We start from the raw sequence: 14,145 nt of genomic DNA on the forward strand, positions 1-14,145 counted from the left end.
AGGAGTAACCAAGGGGACAGACATGGAGTTATCAGGGGGTAGGAGGTGAGGGACAGGAGAGACGTCCTTTGGGGTTTCACATGAGGTGGAGGGAGGAGAATGAGCTGTGGGTTGTCCCCGTGCCTTGGAGAGAGTGCTGCCCGTGTCAGTGTGACTTTCACTCCATGAACAGCAGATGGCCTGGACAGTCCAAGGGGAGCATCATTTTGCTGCGAGGAAGTTCAGTTTTAGGAGTGACTGTGTTGGTGAAGGCTCTTCCTCAGTGGTCTTAAAAGTAGTGTTTCTGTCACAGGGCATGTATCATTTGTGTTGAGGGTTTTTTTGTTTCTTCATGGGGTTTTTTTTTGTTGGTTCGTTGGTTTTTTGGTGTGTTTGTTTGTTATGGTTTTTATTGGTGGGAATTTGTTTGTTTGATTGATTGATTATTTTTTTTTAAACCAGAATAATGCTTGTTTTTCCCCTTGGAAGGCATGTCCCCTTCAGAGCTTTTGCTGTCTTATTTTGAATTTGCCATCATTTGGGCAGTTTTACAAGGGCAGAGTTGCAGTGTGAGCTGCTGTCAGGGGGAGCCCAGAGTCACAATTAGTGTGCTCTGGTACTGGACTTCTTTCACTCAGGGTCTTAATCTTGCTTCAGTCTTGTTTCTGGAGCAGAAGTGTCCATCAGGTCATTCCTTAGTCTTTCCTTTTCATCTTAGGAAGGAACTGATTAGCCCCAGGTGCAAGTCAGAGGAGTGATACACAACAATATTTTTGATAAACCCTAATCTCATTGTTCTTCCCTTGAGTGGCAGTCATGCCTTCATACCTGTGCAAGGTATTTTTTCCTCCTCCTTTTTTTCCCTCAAGCTTTACCTTGGAGAACTCAACCAAAGATCTTTTTATTCAAATGAAGACAACATTTTGCTTGTGTGCACCTGAATACTGAAAAGACAACTTAAAATGAAATTACTTCCTCTATTTTATGTCAAAATACAGAATGTTCATCTTATCTTCTATGAGTCCAGGGATTTTCAGAATAAACAACAACAAAATTGTCCAGCTGAACCATGGCCTAAACTTGAAACACAAGTGCCTGCCTGCTAATCCAACAGACATGATGAATGATGATGATGAAGGCAGTTAATGTAAATATGTGGTATAATTCTTAAATATTTACTGTTACCACTTCAAGAAACTACTGTGTATGCAGAAGGGTGTTTTTCACCTGTATTGTACTGTTGTATGTGGAAGCTGCACTGTTTAGTATTGAATGGCAGTGCTAAAATGATATATGTCTCTATATAATTATATATATGGGCCCACTCACATACAACATTTAATGGATAACGTAATAGTGACTCACAGATACCATCTTATTTTCTCATAGTAAATCAGGTTTTTTACATGAACAATGTTAATTTAAAAAAAATAATTCAAAGATGACTTAGACATTCTTTTCAGAGGCATGTTGTGATATTTTTCTTACATTTTGCTTGTTCTAGAGGTGACTGCTTCTGGATAAATGAAGTGATAGGTTATACTGATGCTTGAGTGCAAAATGTGTGTCTGGGGGGGTGAAGGATTTGGATGATTTCAGAAGTAGCTTCAGAAAACAAATGTCTTCTGTAATTTACCTTTAATTGCCACTTAGTTGAGTCCTACTGTAGTAGCCCCCCTAAGTTTGTTTAAATTTATGTATTTTCTTGGTCTAACTAAGTGTTTAGAGCCTGTCTATCACTATAGTTACTGCAAACCTCTAAGTTTAAATTCTGCAATGATATCACCACAAGTCTTGCTCAAAAGGGGTCTGAGTTATGGCACTTTAAAAGTAGGGAGGACTGTAATATTGTCTCTCCCTTTAACTTAAATCCCCACACAATGGGGGGGGGGGATTAAAGATTAAATCCCGTGCTTTTCTGCACTTGTGTCTTTATTGTAATTTTATATGTAGCAGCTTTATGAAATGCAAATAACTTGTTACATAATATGCAGTACTGAACAGTGTGATTTCTCTTTAAATATACTTTTTTTTTTAAATAGACTACTCCACTCTATAAACAGAGCACATTTGTGTGTAATCTTGCTGCACTTTTCACTGTGCTGTAGGTTATTTTTAACTGCACTATATTGTTATAAAAGTTTTTATCTTTCACTGCTATGGAGAATCCTATGGACCTGATTAAAAGGTTTTTTCATGGCATTCAGGTGTAAATGATACGCACTGTCAAAACCCCACAGTTTTATAAGATTGTCCTTTTACTGATTTATTAATCCTCGTCTGTGCCCTGGAGTTTTTTTATTTCTGAAATTTAGTGGATCTGAACTTCCTTATTTAAAGCCTGTTAAATGTGAATGCTGCTTCTTATTTGGCCTTGTTTCTGTTGTGTCTGTCTGCAATCCCGCAGTGCTGGTGGTTTTTGCATGGAAGGTGTTTTGTATATGTGTAATAATGTTTAGCAAATTAATACCATGCAGAAATGAATAGTTTTATCTTTATGGAATGACCTCTTACCTACTCACATTACCCAAAAAGGAGCCGAGCGTGTCAGTGTTCTCAGAGACAGCTGCGTTTTGTAAAGGTGATGTCCCCAGGAAAGAAGGGTGTTTGTTGACATCACTTCAGGTTTCTTACTGTTGTAAACGTGCTAAAGGCATGTGAGAATGCAGATCACATAGATTATACACCTTGCTGGCTGACTGGAGCAAGTTGGGCATTTGCTGACCGTAGACAGGAATCTCTGCCATGTGTCTTTGTGTTTGGTTCCCTGTTCACAGGTGGAAGAGTGGTTGAGCAGTTCTGGGTAGTGAGGAGAAGTGAGAGATCTGGTTTAGCTGGAAGAGCTCCTGAATAACATCAAACCGAATAACCAGATGTTTTTATGTGTGGGCAGGTCCCTCACTGGTCCCACTGCCTGTGAAACATCTGGATTACTAATGGTTGCATGTAGGGCACCTGGGGGAATTACAGATGTGTGTTTAGGTAGACTGTTTTCTCACCTATTTTTACCTGAGTTGGAAGAATTCATTTTGCTACCCAGCTGTAAGTTGGTATGCAAGCTATGCAAAATAAGGTTGTAAATAAGCAACCTTGTGAAATGGGATTTAAGGCAGGTGACTGGGGGTTCTCCCCTCCTCACTAGATAATACTATTAATAGTACATTCTGAAAGAAGCATAAACTTCTCTGAAATCTCGTGTTCTGTGGAACACACCTTGGGCAAGACCCTTCATGCAAGAAACACCATCAAAGAATATGACAATTTTTGTGTGAATAACATTTTCTTGTGAAAACAAAAAGTTGTTGCAATGACAGTTATAGGTAAGATTTCCTGAAAGAAGGGCAAAAAAGTTTTGGGAGTGTGATGATTGAGAAAGGTATTTGTTCTTATGGAAAGGTAAGGAATAAGATACAGCCAGGTGCAGTTTTATGTGAAAAAATGCAAGAAGGAGCTACAGACACTCCATTGTATTTCTATTATTGTATTTGACTGTAGGAGCTGTTTAGGGAATTGTATTTTGTTGTCTTGTATGTGAAAGCTTAAGAACAATAACTTAACAATAAGTATCATGAAAGCTATTACGTTGATACACAGGGCAATATTTTCAGGATAGTTTCAACTTCAATCTCTATTTCATGACTAAAACTTAAAACACATCTTCCTTGGGCTGACAGTGCTTTGGGCTAAGTATAAAAAAGTCTTCTGGTGGCTGTTTTTTTCTTTTGCTGTGTGGGTTGTTGGGTTTGTGTTGGTTTTTTTTCCTTAATTTTATATATCTGTTTTATTTAAGAGTTTCTGAACTTCTTTTTTTCCCCCGTTCTAATTTGCAGCATTACTTTACTGTTCTCTTTGGCCATGAAGGGCAGAAGCCACTGGAGCTCCGTTGTGAGGATGAAGTTGATGGAGATGAGTGGGTAGAAGCTATTCACCAAGCGAGGTACGAAACTCAATTTGTAATCCTCTGCTTCCTTTTTATTGCAAATAAATTGATAATAATTTCAAAAACCTAAGTCCACTCTCCAAACGGAAATTAATTTTACAATGCATTAGTTGTGTATTATTTGCAATTAATGGGGGGATTATAGGAAAACCCACGTTTATAATTCATGTTTATTTCATTGTCTTTTACCTTTTATAAGTGATTGTGCTCCAGTTGATTCCAGTTGTGTTCCATTGATTTCAGGAAGAATACTATTTTATTAGAAACAAGCCCTAGGATTAGCCTTTTGTTAGAGACAAATGTGTCATATGAATGAAAAAATTAATGATATGCCAAATGAATGAGTGTTTCTTTAAAAACCCTGATATGGAAATAAATGTAAGAAAGAAGAAGTAAACCATTATGATGCTGAAGGCCAACAAATGGAATTTTTACTTCAAAACTGAAGTCCTGAATCACCTGAATCACGTTCTTGTAAAAAAGGACGTGGTAGGACTTCCAGCCATGCAGTGATGTTTGCCTGAGGAAACGTCTGCGTGGCAAATGGTCAAGGTTTACAGTATAATCTAAATGAAAATCATCTAATGAAGGTATGTGGAATGGTTTGCAGAGGCACTTTTTCCAGCCTCCCCCCATCGACAGTCACCTCGGCTAATCTGCAGTGCCATGGCAACGCACAAGGAACCAGGCAGCTTCTGAATTGCTCAGGACAGGAGCCATGTAAACAGAACTGATTTCACTTTATATTCATTAAAAATTAACAGAAGCAGCTAGTAGATTTTAATTTAGGGCTTGTGAAATGAGATCCTGGAGCCACAGGTCTTGTGTCATGGTCATCCAGCCTTTAGATCTGCATCCTCTTCTTGGTGCTGGTACCTGACTGAATGGGTCACTGTCCTCTTCCAGGAGAGCACCTGCTGGGTTGTGGTAACAGGTGAACCACTTTCTGCATGGTATCCATCTTGGTGAACACATTATTTCAGGTCCTGAGCAGCTCTGAGGCTTGGAACTCAGCGCATCTCAGGAGAGCATGTCTGTCTAGCTGAGGGAGAAGAGGAGGAAGACCCACCTTGTCCTTGGATCTGGGTCATTTTGTTTTGTGGACTGTGGTTGACAGCACATGAAGAAAGAAGCATGGCTTTTTGTCTTCTCTTAATGGCATTGAAGAGAAGCAGGATCCCACAGTTTCCTCTTTGCTGGATGAGTTTATACTTGCTGCAACCCCTCTGCAACTCCCTGACAGGAGGGTGGAGCTGAGACCAGTTCATCATGGTGGGTGTAACCCAAAACTGTGTATTCTATAGCCTTCCATGCCATTTCCCAGAAATTGTTGTCAATAGACTATTCGCACCCTCTGCCCATAGAGCCTGACTCCTCAGGCTATAAACTGGGTGTTAAGAGGCCTGCGAGATAGGAGGATGTTCTTGTCCTCATACCCTTTGTGGAACTCCCCGCCCTGAGGGGAGCACTGAGCATTCCTGCCTGAACTGGAGGATATATAATCTTGGAGTCTTGGAACATTTTTCAACCCACTCGTGGGATCCAGAGGAAGGCTGCATCTCATCGCTCTCAACCAGACTTAGACCGCCACTGGACTGCGATCACCACTTTGGCCAGACTGCAGCAGCTCTCCCACCAGCAGGTTCTTCCCCTCTCCCTTTACTTTGGACTCAAGCAGGGCCCAAGGAACACCACTTTGTTCAGGCCCCAGGGTACTGGGTTATACATTTGGGTTTTGTGGGTTGAGACCAATTGTTTGTTTGTATGATTGTACTTACTGTATTATTTTAATAAATTGTTATTCTGACTTATAATCTCTCCTTTGAGTTGAGTTCATTTCCCCTGTTGGTTAACTCTTAAACCAGCACACCCTTGAAAGGTACCAGTTTGTAGTATCTCAGGTTAAAAATTATTTAGAAATTCTAGGAGGCATTGAGAAGATTCCCACTATCCTTAAATTGAAAACAGGCCTGGGAGCATCCTGTTCTGTGTGAATATGTCAGGATTTGAGAAAGGGAAATATTTAATTGCTTTCCAGAGGGTCTTGTCCTCTGAGTAGTGCTGAGACAAAGTAGTTGAGGTTTTTTCTTTGCCTAGTTTGACATACAGAAAATCTAATTTTGTACTGCTTTTCATGATTTTTTTGCCTAATACATCTTTGAAGCCATCAAAAATTTATTTACTTCGCAAGTTATAAACAGACTGTTGCAAAAAGGATGCTACAATCTCAGTGCACGCTATGTTCCACTCTGGATGAACAGGTGTTTTGTTTGGATGCAAGTACACAATTAAAGGATTTTCTGCCATGACATTGCCCATTGTGTCTGTCCTTAGTGCCCTCTCCTCGTTTGGGAGAGATTATTGGCTTCTGAGTTGGAAATGGGATATTCAATCCAGTATATTTTAATGTGACCCCATTGTCAGTTCCACATCCATCCTTACTTTTCATCTCTTTCCATTTTATTTGAATTTTCAGTATTTTTGTTTCTCAGTAATATCCAGAGTGGCAGAGTACGGTTTACTTCTTCTGAGTTACATTTCTGGGCTGGAGGATTTATTCCTGGCAAGTCGTAATTCCTCTGTCAGTGACTGCATCTGGAAGTCCTGGTTTTGGCTTTGTTCCAGAACTTGTTCTCTTATGAAAAATTCTGTTTTACTCTGAATACACTGAGGTATACTTTTCACTTGCTCTTATAAACTCTGCTATGTTTTGAGGGGATTTTTTTTATGCCTTTTTATTTTCTGTATGGATGCAGTATTCATTAAATTTTTTAGCCTTTTCTACCTTAAGTTATTTAAAAGTCTTAAATTTACCAGGTATGGGACTGAACACCCTTCTTTGAACATAAGTGTAGACTTAATTGGGAAACTGATTTGAAAATGAATTATGTTTTTTGTTTTTTTTTTTGCCAGCTTAGTTTTAATCCATCTCACTCCTTCAGGTCTGTTCACTGCATATCCACACAACACACCCCTATTCACTGCACAGGTGATGTGGGAGAGCACAGGTGCTGTGCAGGGAGGAAAATGTGAGTGCTTCTTTCCTCTGAGTCACTGTTTAAAGTGTGTGAGGAACTACTGCCCTCCAACTGAGAATTAAAAACAAAGTAAGGTTAAAAAAAGAGGCTTTATCTCAGATTTGTAGGCACACTTTGCTTGCTAATACTGTGTGTATTTCACACAGTATTTTGCAGGCAGTTTAAGCTCAGTATGGTAGCTCAGAGCTGATGTGTTGCTGCCAGAGAAACTTTATTAGCTGAGGCTTGGTGATTTAGTAACTCCGATTTTGTAGTTCCTTGTTGGCTGGGAGCAAGACAGCAAGGAGTACATACGAGGAGTAAATAAAACCATGCTGTCCAGGAGCTGATCCTGCATCCTTTATCTCCCCAGCTTCTCGAAGTATCTGCCCCCAGCACCCACAGAGCCCCATCACTCACACATCACCTCAACCTCTTCCCAGCACACTGTGGACCCCTAGGAACTGGTCTAAGACATTTTGTCTGCCCCAGTAACTGGTCCCGGACCTTTTTAACCCCTTATCTCTGTGTTTTCCCGAGGTTGCTACCCCTCAGACATCTTTGAGCCCTCCCTTTCCCTGCCTTCAGTTCCATAATGAGCCTTGTACAACCCCAAAATGCTCTTCCCTGTGTCCCATAAGAAGTTTCACACCCCTGAGCTCTTCTCAGCCTGAAAGAGTGGAGAGCCTTTCCAGGGACTCTGGGGAAACCTCATTGCTGTGTCTCATAAGCTTCCCCTAAAGAGGGCTTAAGAAAAAGAGGGAGAGCAACTTTTTACATAGAGAGATAGCAATAGGACAAGGGGGAATGGTTTTAAACTGAAAGAGGAGAGATTTAAATTCGGTATTGGCAAGAAATTTTTCCCTATGAGATTGGTGAGGCCCTGGCACAGGTTGCCTGTCGGGTTTGGAAGCTGTTAATTCACTTGTCTACCATTGGTTTCTGTGTTGCCATAGTTATTATATTGTCTCCTTACATTGGCAAGCCAAATGGCCAATCCCCTCTTTGGCCCAGCAGCCCTTATAAGCTGCGGGAAATTTGAATAAAGCTCTCTTTGCTGCTGGATTCCCTGCGTGTTGTGTGGTTTCTGTCTCTTGGCTTAGGTACCTCCGCTGCCTGTCCCTGCCACGAGGGATGGATGGCGGGGGGATGATTCCAACCCTGAAAACCTACACAGAACGGCCGGCAGTGACCCCCCAGAAGCCCCACGAACTGCAGCAGTTGCCCAGAGAAGTTGTGGCTGCCCCATTCCCAGAAGTGTCCAAGGCCACACTGGACGGGGCTTGGAGTAGCTTGGGATAGGGGAAGGTGTCCCTGCCCATGGCAGGAACTGGATGAGCTTTAAGGTCCCTTCTAACCCAAACCGTTCTATGATCCTATGAATCTTAACTGCTCATCCCTTCAGTTCAGTCTCAGTTTTGCATAAAGCCATAAGGTGCCATTCTGCTTCAGTTTGTTTGTGGATGATTTTCCTGGATGGAGTGCCAGGACAATTGGAACAAGAGGTTTTAGCATGGATTAAGTCTGATGGGTAATGCATTGGCTAATGAGATGTGCTTTCAGCACACTCTCATTCTCACATGAAAACACAGCATTCCCCTCATCACACTCAAGTGGTCCCATTCCCAGTGATGTGGTTTGGGTGTCCTGATTGTTGGGTCCATCCTTCCAAAGACTCTTTATTCCAGCTGACATTTTCCCATCTCAATTAAAAGGATAATGTAGTAAAAATCATTTGGGGTGTGGACTTCTCATGCTCCCCCATAAACTGTGGCAACCATTGGTATCCTTAAAAATCCTGTATAACACAGGAGTTCATTAAAAGCCAACAGTATTTGTGCACCCCAAGTGCTCTCCCAAGTCACCTTGCTAAGAGTCATAGGGATGGAGTGCTTAAGTTCTATTGGAACTTCTACTGTTTCCATCTTCACTGTGGCTGTCACTGTGCCACTTTAAAACCTGTCTGGAGGCTATTTCTCCTCTATTAAGAAGTTTTTTAGCTGCTTGAAGGTGGGTGGTATGGACAGATGTAGGCAATTTCTTGCCTTCCAGACTGCCAGAGTCTGGTTTTCATAAATAGCGGAATTAGGTTGTGCATTCTGGATTTCAGAAGGGTGATTTGATGTGGCCAGAGCCAATGTACAGTTAGCATAGAGTGATCCAATGAGCCATAACTCTGGTCTCAACTCCATACAAAAATTAATTATATTTCCTGGTAACACTACTGGAACTTTTAGCTTGGCTTGCTACCACAGGGAGACCTTAGTAATAAGGCTCTGGTTAAATTTTCTCCAGGTTTCCTGCATTTTCTGAGCATGTCAGCTCTCACAGGGCCTAAATGATGCAGCGTTTTGTCTCCGGACTTTCTTCGTTTCTTTCTGTCTCCATGTTGTATGTGGTGGTCAGTTAGAGCTTAAGGTTTTTGAAATACCTGTTTTGAGCCTGTCTCTACAAAGTAGTGGGTAGATACAACCTCAGGTTTCAGGACACTCTGTCTTTGGGTCTTACTACATGTAGAATTGCTTCTCTCAACAAAATGTTAATACAAGTTCATGGAGTCTGTGGTTTGCAGCAGTTGTTTCTTTCTGTTCAATGATACCCATACCAGAGAACCAGATCTAGCCTGGCTGCTTACAAGTTGTTTTATAAATGTTTTTGTGTTCTTTTGACATTTGAACACTTTGGTAAAATTTTCTTTAACAAAGAATTTTGTATGGATGTGTATTCATGTCCCCTTGGGATTACTCTGGATATTCAGTTTGGCACATTTAGGCAGGATGATCTTTACTCACAAGTTCAGAGAGATGGATGAAAAGGGCTGTTGGAAGTGTGTGAAGTTTCTTCCAAAATCCTGTGATTTTTTTCTTTCCTGGTAGCAGTTTTGAGAAGGAAGATGGATACTCTATTCTAAGTTAGTGTAGGTGTACACATGCTTTTCTAATTAACTCCTCTTCATACTGCTAATTATGGGAGTGAAGGAGTGTATGTTTCCAGGCTGAGACTGACATTTTAGACAGCCAAAACCACCACCTCAGTGAATTACTCTGAGTACATCTCAAAAGAACAAAAACTTCAACCTTACATAGCAAAGTTTCTTGTTCCAAGTAAAACAAGGTTGTGGAAGTCTGGCTTAGTGCCTGTAAAGAATATGAAAAATATAGATGGAAGTTTCTTTCCCTAAAGGAGGAAAATAAATAAGTGGAAGAAAAACATTGTGTATAAGAGTATCTTGAGTCTTATGCCAGCAGTTCATCCTTTGTGATTCTGTGTCCTACTATTTTCCTCAATTTGATTAAAAGCAAAGCCAAATCTGTCAAATTCTGTATTGGAAACATTTGGTAGCAAAAATTTAAGAAATCTTGGAAAAGAATAAACAAAGGAAGAGGACTTTTTACCTGTCTGGATCTGGTTTTAGGTAAAAAAGACTGTTTATATTAAGTGTAAATCAAGGAAGGCATTTTAGCACATATGTTGCATATATTTTTATCTTCATAACATTGTGAAACAACTACTGCTAAGTATGATTTTAACTCAGACACTTCTTGTAATGTGCAAATGCCTTTAGGGTGCAAAGAGATTAAGTACTATGGTTTCTGAAAAAAAACCCCAAACCAAACCAGAATTCTTGCAAAACAAAAAAGAGTATTATGGAACAGTTTTAAAGAACTAAGTCTCTTACTTCTTTACTGGGTATTGCACGTGTATTGCTTCATGACAGATTTATTTATATATGTTGTTTTACTTGTTGAAAGAGATGCCCTGAACTTTCTTTTTCCAATGTATTGTTTACTAATGCAGTAGTCAAAATATAACAGTTAGTGCAATAGAATTGACTTCTTAGTCTTTTTATAATCTGCTCAAGGAGGAAAAACTTTTACTTTATGATAGCTGTGAGAGCTTATTCTAATTATTTTAAATCTAAACTTGCTTTCCAGGTTAGGTGTTGAATTTAATAGCCGTGTTTAATATTGCCCCCCTCCAGTGTATAACTACACTAATACTGATTGAAATGCAAGTAAATATATACCAAAAAATATTAACTGTGGAGTATATACATTATTACATTTTTAAAAGCCTCACAGTATTTAGTAGCAAATGTTCATTACTTTGTGAGTGCTGTAACAAGGGAAAAATCTAAAAGAGAGAGATGTGCAGTTCAGAAATTCCATCTGTCAAATCCTGTGCTAACTCCACAATGGAAAAAGATGTGATATAAAATAGTGAGGGATCCCTTGTCAAAGATTTAGGGGGCCCTTTCTACTGTGCTTTGTGCAGTTTGGTCTTTTATCTTGTAGATTTACTTAACTCTCAGAGGAACAAGGTTCTTGAAACCCGACTGAGGAGGCAGTGATGTGTCTGTTTATTTCGTTGCATCAAGACCAGTCTGATGAAGATGCACTAGTTTCCCCTTTAGCTGAAGTTGGGAACTGTCCTTCTGGCATGATTGTGGCACCTGATTGCACTAGGAATACTGTCCCTTTTCAGGAAAAAGCCCAAGAGCTAAAAAGAAGACTGATACCATAGTTCCTGTTACTGATTAGATTAAATGCATTTATTTATGTTAAAATGGCCTAAAGAATAAAACATGTCTTAGCACACTGAAATTACTGCTTTGATGGGAATTCTTCCATAAAGAGATCTGGCAGATGGAGAGAATTCTGATGAAGTGCCACATGGTCCCCCAAGTCCTCCCGAAAGATGGGAAAAAGCATCCCTTAAAAGAAATAAAATAAATAAATAAAATAAATATGATTTATAGAATTCCTTGGCTTAGCATGAGAATTAGAAGCTCATAAAAAGTGCAATTATCTTGCTCTTAGTAACTGGATACTGAAAACTGGGTATTGGTAGCATGTGTGGCTAAAAAGGATATTAAACACTCTAAGTTTGGATGATTTGGTGGTTTTGATTGGGATGGTTTATCATCAACCTATGCATTGTATCTTCAGGCAAACAACATAATTTTGCAGGTTTCTCATCACTGGTGTGATGTCTGTCTGTCCATATGTCATAAAGGGAGATGAAACACAGTACTTGCCTATTTTTGCTAACATGAACATGTTCCCTTTTAGCTACTCAGACATCTTGATTGAGCGGGAGGTGCTGATGCAGAAGTACATCCACCTCATGCAGATCGTGGAGACTGAGAAGATCGCGGCCAACCAGCTCCGGCACCAGCTGGAGGACCAGGACACGGAAATTGAGAGGCTGAAGTCAGAGGTGTGTCCCAGACCCATCAAGGATTGAGTGAATTATAACATTTTGCTGTGTGCTTTGCAATAACATTCAATATTTCTGTAATATTTTGTGAGAACAGCAGGACCCAGTAAGGTTAATATGTAACAGTCCCCCTGTGAGCCCTTGGATAAATACTTTTCTTAGAAATATTAGGGACTGTTTGCTGATTGGATTACTTTTTTTTTTTTTTTTGTCAGAGGGTTTAAGATGCCACATTGCTTTGCAGAACCATCAATTGCCTTATTTCCTACCTGCTTACGGGTTGGAGGAGTTTGGTCCCCAACATGTGGTCTTTGGTTTGATAGTATTAGGAACTATTCCAAATTTCTCTGATTCACTGAACTTTATCAGTCCTAAACTGTTAAAGCCCAAAAGACACACTTGGATTTTGAGGGGAGAACCTGCTCTCTTCTATTCCTCCTTCCATCTGGACCAAGATCCATGATGGTTTGAAGAGAAGTGTATTCATGTCCCTGTGACTAAATGTGTGCTTGTCATTCTTCAGCTTTAACAGGCTGGAGCAAGGAGAAAATACTTTTCTATCAGTTCCCTAACTAAGGGTTTCATTAACTCGGGGAAACATTTAATGAACATTTGTTTTTAACAGATTGTAGCGCTGAATAAAACAAAGGAAAAAATGCGACCTTATCAAGGCAACCAGGAAGATGAGGATCCAGACATTAAAAAAATTAAAAAGGTAAATGTGCAGTCTTCTGTGTTTAAGGAAAGAAGGGTGGAAAGGGTGATGTATCTCTGTGTCTTAGAGTTTATACTCCTTTCTCATAAAAAGGTTTATGATGATGTAAGAGAATGACTTACTGAAAATGCAGAGAGCATTCTTGGTGTAGTTGTCAGCCAGTCTATAGGATAGGGACTGTTCCAGGGTACTATGGCCAGTGTTTTTAATAAGAGGAACACAATTGTTCCCAACCTGCATGGCATTTACATGTGCAGCTTTTGGGGATATTGCTTAAGGCTGGGTATCACCAGCCTCCAGAACTGTACCCATCACTGAGTCCCACAAATCCTGATGTATGACCGTTAATGGAATTCAGTTTTTTAAGTACAGCTGTAGCCCCCTAAGTGTTGCTCCTGTTCTAACCATATTCAGCCTCTTAAATTCCCTTTATGGAATGTGAACCTAGTTCCTGTCTTTTTCTGGATTGTGCAGTCTGAGCCAGGGTCAGCACTGAGCTGGTAACTTGGTGTGAATTTTCCTTTGTAATAGAAGCTGGAAATGCCTCTTGTAGTTGAATCTGTGTAAAATTCACTCCATTCTTCTTGTTGATTGTTTAGACAGTTGGGTCCTTTTTTTTAAAAAGTTGTTTATTTGAACTGCTACCAGTGAGATTTTGCAGTTCTTTTTCAAGATGGATGATCTTCACATCAAGATCAGGGCACAGACACAATGAAATTTTCTGTGACCAGATGCAGACCTCCTCTGTAATCTTCAATCCACTTGAAACTTCAATAGATATTGTGCTTAGCTAGATTTTTCTATGACATAAAGGTGCTTTTTAAGAATGCCAAAAATCTGCCTTTTTGGGTAATAGGTTTGTTGCACACGTGTCGGATGCTAAGCAATGTATTGATACTTATCTTTAAATACACATGCTAGGGGTTATCTATTCAAAACAGAAAGCAAACTGAGTTTAACAGTTATTTCAGAATTCTGTCTGTAATGATATTGAGTATGTCTTGAAGTGTGTTACCTGGAAGAATTGCACGATACTTTTGAGAGTATGAGAGAAATATGTGAGGGGAGGTAAAAGGAGCTGAAAAATGTGTTGTGCTGATGGGAAGGGTACAACTCCTGAGCTTGAACTAAAAGGTTCTCTGATATATATGTGATATCTTTACAGTCTGTTTCCTGGCAACAAATATGACCTCTAACAAACAGAAATTGAAAATGTATGTAATTGCGGAACAATTATAGATCAATAAAAGAAAATATTTTTATTTTTAAGCAAT

At 39.8% G+C, this 14,145-nt stretch overlaps 1 protein-coding gene across 4 annotated transcripts in view; it reads left to right on the forward strand.

Annotated features, from left to right (window-relative positions):
- RASGRF2 (Ras protein specific guanine nucleotide releasing factor 2) overlaps window positions 1-14,145 on the forward strand; it is a 128,935-nt gene that overhangs the window by 37,611 nt on the left and 77,179 nt on the right. For all 4 annotated transcript variants that reach the window (XM_051810837.1, XM_051810834.1, XM_051810835.1 and 1 more), the window contains exons 2-4: window positions 3,810-3,916; window positions 12,009-12,156; window positions 12,782-12,871. In XM_051810837.1, coding sequence (XP_051666797.1) covers window positions 3,810-3,916; window positions 12,009-12,156; window positions 12,782-12,871 — 345 coding nt within the window. The remainder of the gene's footprint in view (window positions 1-3,809; window positions 3,917-12,008; window positions 12,157-12,781; window positions 12,872-14,145) is intronic.

The sequence above is a fragment of the Manacus candei genome, unplaced genomic scaffold, assembly GCF_025592945.1.
Source record: "Manacus candei isolate 608988 ecotype Guabito, Panama unplaced genomic scaffold, ASM2559294v1 h1tg000079l, whole genome shotgun sequence".
Lineage (NCBI taxonomy): Eukaryota > Metazoa > Chordata > Aves > Passeriformes > Pipridae > Manacus > Manacus candei.